Below are 12,804 nucleotides of genomic sequence, written 5' to 3' on the forward strand. Positions count from 1 at the left end.
ACACACACACACACACACACACACACACACACACACACACACACACACACACCCCCAACAAAAATATTAGGTGTCACTTCATGTTATTCTCAGATCACATCACAAACATTAAAAAACCATGTACACCCAGGCTGAACACACTTGGTGCATTCACAGGCATTGACTTCGGACATCTGAAAAAACAAACAAAACAAAAAAAACATCACTAGTATACAAACAGTACTATGCCAGCTCATCCTGCTAGATCAGTCAGTGACTATGCCAGCTCATCTTGGGCCTCCACCCTATCAAACACACATCTCAACATCATACAAAACAAAGCCTTTCACATCCTGTAAGGTCGATCGGCTACCACTGTGCCACAGGCCTGGTCGAGCAGAACTGACTGGGGCTAATCAACAACAGGATACAGCATGGCAAAGGTCTGTGCAATATGGTTTAACATACATATCACAGCACGGGATAGTACAGCATAGTGAAATGTAATAGAGACAAGTACTTGTGTTTTATTTACCTTTTTAATCATGTAACCTTTTTTTTTGTTTATGTTCAGCATAAAATTGGTTTGATTGACCCATACACATGCGCATCCACACCCAATGGTAAAAAATATAAATGGTCTCACTATGTGCGTATTACAGTCATATGATCCTCCCCACCACACACACACAACTTCAGGAGGTACTTAACAAATGGCACATGATACCTGCTCAGTAGCGAATGAAGACTACTTGCACTTGGTGGTCAAAACATCTGGCTATGCCTTGTTTGATGGGCAAGGACTTGTGGCGTGGTGCCTCCATTTTTTAAAATCTATTGCAGCAATTCCAAATTACCTGCTCATTCCATTAATACTGGAACAGAATATCCTCCTGGCTGCACCAGGATATTCCTCCCCTTCTCTGTCTTGTAGACGAAGGTGGATTAAAATACCCTGAGTGAAAATGCACCTCGGCCTATGCCTCATACGCATCCTTGAGAGCACTTTATACCTTTTGCTGTGTTTATGTTGTCGCAATTTTGTTTTCTTCTCAGTCACAGTCACTGTCATTTGATCCAACTTAAGTAATCAAAATGTACTACTCTTCGTACACGTATACGTAAAATGTACTTTTTAAGTACACCATGGGATCTTTAATGTCCACCAATGAATGCTAGCAGACGGAACGGCACACAAATTGATGAATCACCCTGCCTGTGCAACACCAGGATGACATTTCATAGCTGGATCAGGATTCAAACACAGACTAGACAGCTTAGAGGTGAGTGTGCGTACCATCTAGGCCATCCTGTTAGCCCCTGCCTAGGAAATAACAATCATAATTGATATTCAAACTTCAAGCACTGCTATTAAACAACCATTTCAACAATAAAATAACTTTATTCAATGCTATTTCCTTTAAAAACACAACTGTCATTAGCGTTGCCCCAAACATATATATATATATAAATATATACACATGTGGAAAGGTATAGAGACAGTAGAGAAAGAAAGGGTAGAGATGATCATTCAGTGTATACATCCGACATACCTCAAAATGTCTAAACCGTGTACAATGGCAGCACATTGGAAAACAAATTATTATCTGTGGTACAAAGTATTTGCTACCATCATCAATCACTAAAACCACCACCGACCCCAGGCCCCCAAAAAAACTCTGCTTTGAGCACTGAAAAAGATGGGTTATTCATCCTAGCGAGTTAGCGCTTTGCTTGTTTGAAAGGGGATTTGCTGGAATTTTATGACAAATAGCAAAACGAAGATGTCGGTCTGAGCCCAGTCAATGGGACGCCTGGCTCTGAGGAACTTAATGCCTGTAAATCAGGTACTTTGAGGCTCTGGGCAGCTTGCTGAATAGCAACCTCGGGCAAAATCTCTTTCCTATCCCATCTTCCTCCCACCCTCCGTTCCCCTTCCCCCCTAAAACACACTTCCACCTCCACTGGGTCCTCCAATGGGCCCGTGAGCAATGTCGGAGGTACAGGGGGAAGCATTTGGACTCGAGCGAAGGCTGACAAGACCAGCTGCCAGTGCCGCCGTTAGAGGTGTCGGAGGAGCATTTTGCACGTGGATAGAGCTGGGAAATGATGGCGCAGGGGGGTTGGATGGGATAGGGGAGAGGGAGGTGAATGCTGAGATGAAAATTTCTGGTTTCATCTTTGGAGTCACCGTGCGATCCGCACTTGTTTTATCGGAAAGGGTGGGGAGGCCGTATGATTGACCGGGCCGCCACAAGAAGGGTGAGCCAATTTCTAAACGCCATCGTAGGTTAGCTCGGCACCAGTTAGCTCTGGCATAAGCGCAGATTGCGGTGAGAAACCGCCACCTCCTGCCAAACTATTTGCACTTCCAGTGTTGCAGACTCTAAACGTCGCCCTTCTATAGTTGCGGAACGACTTCGATCTAACTCCAAAGGTAACAATGGGATTATACATTAAAAGGAAAAACAAAGAAACTTGTGACAAAGTTTGCCTCGCACACATCTGTATTAAAAACACGTGCGACTGGTGAGACATTCAAAATTTAAAGCAGTCAATTAAAATCCCACAATGTGCATTCAGCAAGCAAAAGGCCCCTAATTAGGCATCTGTTTTGCTTAACATGCAATCCAGCAGCGTCTCGAGTCACCAGCAGAGACGAGATGGACGTGAACTGTTGAGAATCAGTGAACAGTAAAAGACAGCATAGGTACAACGACATAGCTTCCCCGAATTAGAATTCCCAATGTGCCAGACACAGGCAGGGTAGGAAATTAACACCTTCTCTCTTTTTACATGGATATGTACACACGTCATTCGCATTAATCACGAAGTGAGCGGCACTGCATACCAAACCCTGAGGCAGATAATCCAAGCTCAGTCAAAGTTTGCCGCATGTGGAGGTTGTCACAGTTAAAACAATCAGATAATGTCTTCCACTCTTGAGTGAAAATAAATCCGCAATGTCTGTCCTGAAGTTTGTCACTGTGCATCAAGATGGTCTCAACTCCTGCACGACAGTAATCGTTCACCTCGTGCTTGAATGCCCGGTTAATGGTGACCTCGGTTCAACGGTGACCCATGTAGGGCCTGTTCTCTTCCACATGACTGCACTTTGTGGGCATATTCCGCACATGTTATGGTGGTTTTTGCGAGATGGGATGGATTGTATGGAATGGCCCCACTATTAGGCTGTTGATGCTAATTGCTGCAGTCACAGCAACTGTTCTAGAAACAAGGCCTTATGTCCTTCCCTTAAACAACAGATATGTGTGGTCGCCAGGTACAAAAAACCCCTTCCCAAACCACCAAGCTCACAACCCTAAGACAAACAGATATATTCCTTATAAACAAATAAACTGGATCACACCACAAAATTTACCCTGAGAAATCTAAATTTCCCCAAAATGCCCAAACAGCATAACCATGGAATTCACCCAAACACAGGAAAAGTGGAGTTTTTGGCTCAAATTCCACCAACAGTGAATGCACAGCAGAAGAAAGCAAGAACATGGCCACATATCCATCACATGTTGTAATTGATGGCGAGAGGGTCAAGGCTGTCATTAAGGAAGTGATCACGGAGAAGCATTCGCTGCTTTTCACCACGCGGGTTTATGGGCACGGTGCCAGGGTCCGTCACAACGACCACGCCAGCCACCAGGTGGTGCTCCTCGAGCACCGAACCCGTGGCAAGTGGCACCACATCCAACACCTCTGCCTCAGGCCCCGAGAACTCGGCCACCACCACCAGCAACTTTTTCCACTCAAACACGACACTGCCGGGGAGAGGAGGTTTCATTAAAACAATGATCTGTGGTGAAAATTAAGATATAAAAGGTGCGACTGACTAATGTGTTCTCTTTGAGCATCAAAGGTTTTACTTTATTCAACCAGGTTTCACTTTTTATGCTTTACATTTTTTTTCTTCCTACATGTAATGCTACTTACCTGCTATGAACGAACTGCTTTGTATATTTGTGCATATGTGCATGTGTGTGTATATATATGTATATGTATATATATATATATATAAGTATATATATATATATATATATATATATATATATATATATATATATATATATATATATATATATATATTGCTGCGGTTTTGAGATTTGTACAGTAAAGTTAATAAAGGTTAAAGGTTTGCCCCCCATAGTTAGTCACACGAGCAACATATAGGCCCATTTGTAGTATAGTTATGTCTTAGTATGTGTAAGAATAGGCCATTTCCCCCCTTAGTACCTGAGTTGTGTAAAGACAGGAGAATAGGCCCTCCATTCATTTTGCTCCAACCTACATTCTACCTCTATGGGCGCAATCCATCCCGCATCCCATTTGGTTGTCCACTAGTCAAGTTAACACGAGGTAGGCCTCGAAAGGTGCAGGAGGGTTGAGCTCGGCAGCAGTGGGGGCGGTAAGAATGAACCAGCCAATCAGAGCTCGAGCGGAATGGCGTGAGAGAGCATGGTGAAGAGCGTCTGGTGAGTTCCAGAAGGTTCTAAGGGCGTGGCAATGAAACCGTTTGCGCGAAGCCCCCCACCGCAGTCCAGTTATGGGAGAGGCGCTGGTGAGTCGTGGAGTCAAGTTATGGGAGAGGCGCTCGTGAGTTGAGCAGAGTTGCGCGCAGACCAGAGTTACGGGAGAGGTGCGCTGAAGTGACTTCTGAGTATGGAGAAAGGAGATGCGCTTGATGGGAATCACCCGCGCTGAATGAACTTTGTTACGTGGAATACGTGGGCGCAGACAGGGCGTTGATAACTCACGCGGTTCAGCCAAAGCGAGTGAACGTGGCTGAGTAACCGCCAGCCGCGCAAAGTCCGCCCTCTAACAATCGCCCCGAGATTACCCGCTTTGATCGAGCGACACGATACGTGGTCCTGCCTTCGCCTACCTTCATCTTCATGGGACGTGCCGGGGACCATGGAGAGTGAGATGGAGCCGATCCTGTACGACCACCGCGGCGCTGGTGAACATCATCCTGCCCATCAGCAATCCCCGTGTGAGTGTGTGTGTCAGACGGGCCCGTTTGTCCTGGGGTATTAAGTATAAGACTGTTTAAGGATTTCACTGTGTCTCTTCGTCCTGAGCTGTAAATACGTGCAATCATAACAAAACATATTTGTTCTTCCTTTTCTTTCCAATTCGATCGCCTTTGTGATTTCTCCATTGACTAAGCGTGGTATGAATAAGATCGCTCCAATCGGGTTTAGTAATTATAAATAGCGCGGATCACGTGTACGCAAAACGCTCGGCATATCACCATCACACGTGGTTCGTGCGAGGCTTATTCCCTCGCTTCCAGGGCAGCGCTAGTACTTGGGTAACAGCGAATTTGGTCCTGAAACCCTATTTAGCGCTGTCCGGAAGGAACGTAATAGGTCTCGGGTCGCGCCAGGTCAGTAAAGACAACGGGAATAATCCCCCCTTGATAAGGGGAGAAGGCCGGCGGCAGATCCGCAACAATATATATATATATATATATACAGACTTGGCATTTAATATGGAATTTTTTTTTTCTTGACTTGGGTTTACTTTCTTCACTCAGTATATCAATCTGGTGAGTTTCTTTTACACTTTGGTGATTTATTTGTTAAAAGAACCATGTCACTGATTGTCTGTCGCAGCAAGACATCAACAACAGGATTATATCACAGGTGGCGTGGCAAAATGTACGGACAGGTGCATTTGATGATTGGCTTCACAGTCGGGTATACAAGGGTTGTTGCATTCTGTATTAGTGGAAAACAACTGCTGCACGTCTCCAAAAGTTATTGCCGCTTCCTCTGGAGATGGTCCGTCAACTCGACAATGCTGTTTGTCATGGAGTGGTGGCTTGACGAAATTACGGCATGAAACAGCGTACTATTGCTCGGCATTATGGCATCATTCAAGGTCAAGTGTCAAAGATCCTGAAACGAAATGCTCAGAGGGGTGTCTCTACTCCAATACCGAGGCCAGGACGTCCCCGCAGAACCACAAGGAGGGATGATCGCCAGCTGCACCGGTTAGTCCGCAATGGCCGTACCAAGTCAGCTAATCGGGTTAGGGCTGAGTGGCAGCAACTGACAAATGTGCCTGTATCCAGAAGGCTAGTCAACCAACAACTGGTTCAAGCAGGCTATCGTGCCAGGCGTCCCCTGAGAAAGCCACGCCTGACCAGACAACACTGCCAGCACCGATTGCAGTGGGCCAGAGAGCACCGTCAATGGCAGCCAGGACACTGGAATCATGGGATCTTCAGTGACGAGTCTAGATTTCTGGTCTATCGTCAAGATGGCTGCGTCCGAGTGTGCAGACAAGTGCATGAAGCCTACAACAAAGATTGTATAGTGCCAAGAGTCCAAGCTGGAGGTGGTGGGGTGACCGTTTGGGCTGCTTTTCATGCAGGGGGCAAAACTGACCTGGTTGTTCTGAATGGAAACCTGAACCAGTTCAAGTACAGGACCATTCTGGAAGAAACATTGCTTCCATTTGCTCGTGCAGCCTTTCGAGGAAACTTTGTCTTCCAAGATGGCAATGCACGGCCTCATCGTGCTCGCATGATCCAACACTTTCTTGCTGACTGTGGTGTAGAGCATATGGAGTGGCCTGCCATGTCCCCGGATATGAATCCAATAGAGAACTTGTGGGCAGAATCAACGCGTCAAATCGACCACTTGGACCAGCAGCCGACCTCTGTGCGTGAATTGCAGCAGGCTATTGTCACTGCATGGCAAGAGATTCCTGTCCAAACCTTGGCGAATCTCGTGAACAGCATGCCTCAACGTGTACGTGCTATCCTGAATGCTCGTGGGGGTTACACGAAGTACTGAACTGTAATTTTACTGTCCATAATCCCAGTCGTAATTTAGCTTTTGTTTAAAAAATTTTTTGGCTAATGTGCAAAATAAAGAGATACTTCTGGAAAACGTACAGAAGTTTAACACAGTACTGTCCATGAATTGAGTTCGATATCAGTTTACATCACTTTCAAGGATCAATTTATTTGTTTTGAAATGTCAATGTAGTTTTTGTTTCTTTTAAAGGTCACATTAACAAAATCTAGAATAATTTCAACATAAATCCAATGAACTTTTGGTTCTAAGACATCTTGAAAAGTAAGTTCACCACCACAAAAAAAATATTCCATATTAAATGCCAAGTCTGTATATTCACTACACCCCCAGTGGTGTTTATAATAGAGGGCGTGGATTTGTCTCCACCATTGGAGGAAGACCCTCTCGTATTCAATCCGTTGGTGCTCCTATGGTTGGCAGTGAGTGCCCCGGAAGCATTGCCGGAAAAAGAGTGGCAATCATGTGTGGGAAAAATTGCAAGCTCAGTCCGGATCGCCCAGATAGCTCAGATGGCAGAGCAGTGGTACACTTTTCCAGAGGACCTGGGTTCGATTCCTGGACTGGGAATGTAATTTTTCCACATATATCAATTTAATAATTTAATCCTGTACATTAATCGAATATATATATATATATATATATATATATATATATATATATATATATATATATATATATATATATATATATATATATATATATATATATATATATATATACAGACTTGGCATTTAATATGGAATATTTTTTTTTTCCTGACTTGGGTTTACTTTCTGAACTCGGTATATCAACCTGGTGAGTTTCTTTTACGCTTCAGTGATTTCTTTGTTAAAAGAACCATGTCACTGATTGTCTGTCACAGCAAGAAGTCAATAACAGGATTATATCACAGGTGGCGTGACAAAATGTACGGACAGGTACATTTGACGATTGGCTTCACAATCGGGTATATAAGGGTTGTTGCATTCTGTATTAGTGGAAAACAACAACTGCACGTATACAAAAGTTATTGCCGCTTCCCCTGGAGATGGTCCATCAACTCGACAATGCTGTTTGTCATTTAGTGGTGGCTTTACAAAATTACGGCATGAAACAGCGTGCTATTGCTCGGCAGTATGGCATCACTCAAGGTCAGGTGTCAAAGATCCTGAAACGAAATGCTCAGAGGGGTGTCCCAACTCCAATACCGAGGCCAGGACGTCCCCGCAGAACCACAAGGAGGGATGATCGCCAGATGCACCGGTTAGTCCGCAATGGCCGTACCAAGTCAGCTAATCGGCTTAGGGCTGAGTGGCAGCAACTGACAAATGTGCCTGTATCCAGAAGGCTAGTCAACCAACGACTGGTTCAAGCAGGCTATCGCGCCAGGCATCCCCTGAGAAAGCCACGTCTGACCAGACAACACCACCAGCGCCGATTGCAGTGGGCCAGAGAGCACCGCCAATGGCAGCCAGGACACTGGAATCACGTGATCTTCAGTGACGAGTCTAGATTTCTGGTCTATCGTCAAGATGGCCGCGTCCGAGTGCACAGACAAGTGCATGAAGCCCTCAACGAAGATTGTATAGTGCCAAGAGTCCAAGCTGGAGGTGGTGGGGTGACCGTTTGGGCTGCTTTTCATGCAGGGGGCAAAACTTACCTGGTTGTTCTGAATGGAACCTGAACCAGTTCAAGCACAGCGCCATTCTGGAAGAAACATTGCTTCCATTTGTTCGTGCAGCCTTTCGAGGAAACTTTGTCTTCCAAGATGACAATGCACGGCCTCATTGTGCTCGCATGATCCAACACTTTCTTGCTGACCGTGGTGTAGAGCATATGGAGTGGCCTGCCATGTCCCCGGATATGAATCCGATGGAGAACTTGTGGGCAGAATTAACGTGTCATATCGACAACTTGGACCAGCAGCCTGCCTCTGTGCCTGAATTGCAGCAGGCTATTGTAACTGCTTGGCAAGCGATTCCTGTCCAAACCTTGGCAAATCTCGTGAACAGCATGCCTCAACGTGTACGTGCTCTCCTGAATGCTCATGGGGGTTACACGAAGTACTGAACTGTAATTTTACTGTCCGTAATCCCAGTCGTAATTTAACTTTTGTTTTTGTTTAAAAAAATTTTGGCTAATGTGCAAAATAAAAAGATACTTCTGGAAAACGCACAGAAGTTTAACACAGTACTGTCCGTGAATTGAGTTCAATATCAGTTTACATCACTTTCAAGGATCAATTTATTTGCTTCGAAATGTCAAATGTGGTTTTTGTTTCTTTTAAAGGTCACATTAACAAAATCTAGAATAATTTCAACATAATTCCAATGAACTTTTGGTTCTAAGTCATCTTGAAAAGTAAGTTCACCCCCAAAAAAAAAAAAATCCATATTAAATGCCAAGTCTGTATATATATATATATATATATATATATATATATATATATATATATATATATATATATATATATATATATATATATATATATATATATATATATAGCATGATAAAGAAGGTTATAGATGCCTATGAGTCTGGGAAGGGATTTAAAAAGATCTCCAAACAATTTGAAATCAATCATTCGACTGTCCGGAAGATCATCTACAAGTGGAGAAGATTCCAAATAACTGCCAACTTGTTCAGGCCAGGCCGCCCCAGCAAGTTCAGCCCGAGAGCAGACCGCAAGATGCTGAAAGAAGTCTCGAAGAACCCCAGAATGTCATCACGGGACCTACAGGTAGCTCAATGCTTGTGATTGGCAGGTGGTGGCAGACCTAAAGCCACAATTGGTATTCCCAGAGGAGATCTGTGTGACAAGGCTGCGGCCTGACATTGTCATTTGGTCAAGTGCAACAAGACAGGTCATCTTAGGGGAGTTGTCGGTACCTTGGGAAGAGAACATGGAGGAGGTGCACGAGAGGAAGAGAGGAAAGTACAGTGAGCTGGAGGCAGAGTGCCGGGAGAAGGGTTGGCGAGTTTTGTGTCAGCCATTTGAGGTGGGGTGTAGAGGGTATATTGCCAATTCCTTTTCTGCATTTCTTGCTAGGCTGGGAGTGTGTGGGACAGAAAGAAGGAGGATGTGTGACAAGGTGGCCCAGGTTGCCTTGAAAGGCTCATTTTGGATATGGAGGAAGTTTACGGAGGCACGTCGAACGGTGTAGGTTGGATGTGTGTGGTTTTTTTTTTTGTTACCATTATTATTTCTTATTTTGTGTATATGAGTGAGTGGGTGAGGGTGTGTTTTTGCATGAATTAATTTTTGTATGAGTGTGTGTTTTTGTGTGTTGAGTGGTGTATGATGTGAGGGTAGGTGGTTGGTTGGTTGGTGTTGTGTGTGTATGTGTGTGTGTGTGTGTGTGTGTGTGTATGGGTGTGTATGTGTGTGTATGAATGATCTGGTGTGTTTTTTGGTGAGTGGTGAAGGTTATAAAGGTGGGTGTTTGAGTGTTCCACCATGTTTGTTTGGTGCTGTGGATTCTGGATGTGGAGGTGTTGTTGTTGTTGTTCGCACTGGCTGGGGGTGGGGGTATGTACGCATCCAGGTGCAGTTGCTGCATGTGGATGTGTATGTGCCCCTGCAGGTCCACCTTAGCTGACCGTTTCGAGGTTGAAGGGCCGAAACGGGATGATGCTGAGGACCTCGACTGAGGACCCGGTCAGTGCGGCACACTTGTGACCAGGTGTGTTTTGAACTTATATATATATATAATTCCAATTTTTGTGTGCATCCCTTAATGGATGAATGGGCAAGTTCTGCACTTTGTGCACCAACAGCAGATGAGAGGAGAATACTAAAATGTATGTGTGTGTGTTTGTCATTTTATTGTCTATGTTTCAAGTGATTAAAGTTTCTAAATTTCATCGCTGGCATGGTACCCATCTGAAACATCTGATGTTTTGCTTTTTTTCACATGACATATATATCTTTGAATAAAAGTATTGTGTGATTAAACAATTTTGTTCCCTATCTCTGTCCCTTTCTCGTGGTTTGTGGGCACAAAATCCATTCCACTTTTATCCTTTATGAAACCCCCTGATATTTATATCCCATTATTAAAAAGCATTAGCTTCAATATATCCATATCAGAGCTAGAAAGATGACAAATCATAGTGGGAGAGTAAAATAATGGAATAATGAAGAAAATGTCCTGAAGAATAATAAGGAAGTGAAGTCGAATTCCTCCATTGAGGGTTGGGAGCATCTGTGGCTCACTTGGTTCCTTTGTGCCGGTGGTGACCCTGCCAAAGCTGCACGGCTCAAATGCTTTGTTAACTCGTGACCTTTTATCGTCCCCAAATTCCCTCAACAGGCTGTGCGCCTTTGTCATAATCAGAGATGTCCCACGATGAAGGCCGAATTACTTACTTCCATTCCCTTAGTGCCTTTTGTTAGTTTTTACATCCTCCCTGAATTTAAACATCTATGTTGAGCTCCATGCTCAAGAGTTTATTTTTAACATCAAGTTACTGATAATCTGGTCGATTCACATGCAGAGCATTTGAGGGACAATAATTGACTCCAAGTGACCCAGTGTCCCATAGTGCTACCTCACTGTACCATTTCCAAGTGCATGCTGTGAAATTCCCACTCACATATATTCTGCTGTCCATTTATTTATACTGTATGTTGTGCCTCACTCAAGAAGCACAACATATATCCTGCTGGCCAATGTTTTGCGGAAAAGTAACAATTTCTTTCCATATCGTTCAAAATCGCATGATCAACAAGCATTCGGAGTATTGCGCTGCAATACATGTCCCCTACCGGCAGTCTGTCGTCCGGAAAACTGTTGGGGAAATTACCAAAGTTCAAAGTGCCATAACTTTGTCAAAAATGATCGAAACGTCGTGAAATTCGAACTTGATCTGTAACTTATCATGAGGAAACCATGTACCAAGTTTGAAATCATTAGCATTAAGAGTTTAGAAAAGAAGTCCGGAAAACTGTTCTTTGCGTGACGGAATGACAGACGGACAGACTGACAGACGGAGGGATGGAGTGCAAACCTATAGTCCCCTCCGGTGTACACCGGTAGGGGACTAATAATAGGGTTGAAAGAATCGACGGATTACAACTTAACAAGAAAGCAAAATGAGTCCTACATGGGAATGAAGTACATGGCTCCCAATAATAAGTGAGCAAGTGGACGTTTTTCTTTTCCTTATGCCATGCCCAGTCTGAGTAAACGACACTAGCGAGAAGCAATTCGTCATCCCTCCCATCATTCCCATCACTCCTGCTTGCTCTGTACACTCTGTATCGGCGCTCTGCCAAGTTCATTATCCAATGGGCATCGCGTGTGTGCGACCTGAGTCTTATCGTTCCCATGGGTCACTGGCTGCTGCAAATGAAGTACAAAACGAAGATGAAAGTTCACACGCGACGAGCACACGAGTTTTCATGCGGCAACAACCGTGGAGCAGGTTTGCAGCATTATTGAGGGAAAGGCTGACGCTACTGCCGATTATCTTTATCCTCCAGGTTTCTACAAATCAAGGTCCTTCGAACATGTTTAAGTACTCAATCTATAGTGGAAAAAAATGTCTTAATCCTCCAGAATATTTTCACAACCATAGCATCAGATTATTTCCCACCAAGTCACCACAGTGCAAACAACACCATGTAATGCAAGAAATCAAAGTCAGCCATGTTCATACCCTTTGTCCCACCATCAACTTTATGCATGTTGTCGTGATAACCTACCATTCAACGATGTTTTTGTGTGCTCGTACAACCGTCCCTTCGATGTCCACGGGGTAGTATCTCATTCCACGGAGATCCAACGCCTCCTCGATGGAACCGACCACATAAAGGTCATCATGCGGCTCTGGGAGACATCGTTGGATTGTTAGTGCACGTGCTGAGCACAGCTGCACATGTGGAGCTAAATGTTCCATAATGCACACAAATCGGTCACAGCCCTCAGCGAGCTGATGGCAAACACCAGCCGGTGCCAACGATATCAAAACAAAATATGTGGATCACAGAACGGGCCGG

General features: G+C 44.3%; 1 protein-coding gene across 1 annotated transcript in view; it reads right to left on the reverse strand.

Moving 5' to 3' along the window:
* Nucleotides 1-1,361: 1,361 nt before the first annotated feature.
* Nucleotides 1,362-12,804, reverse strand: part of DIP2C (DIP2 acetate--CoA ligase C (putative)) — a 188,779-nt gene continuing 177,336 nt past the window's right edge. The window contains exons 36-37 of the mRNA XM_078782009.1: nt 12,511-12,634; nt 1,362-3,758 (exon numbers count right to left, since the gene is read on the reverse strand). Coding sequence (XP_078638135.1) covers nt 3,506-3,758; nt 12,511-12,634 — 377 coding nt within the window. The 3' untranslated portion in view covers nt 1,362-3,505. The remainder of the gene's footprint in view (nt 3,759-12,510; nt 12,635-12,804) is intronic.

Source organism: Myxine glutinosa, chromosome 7, assembly GCF_964187855.1.
Source record: "Myxine glutinosa chromosome 7, kmMyxGlut1.1, whole genome shotgun sequence".
Taxonomy (NCBI): Eukaryota; Metazoa; Chordata; class Myxini; order Myxiniformes; family Myxinidae; genus Myxine; species Myxine glutinosa.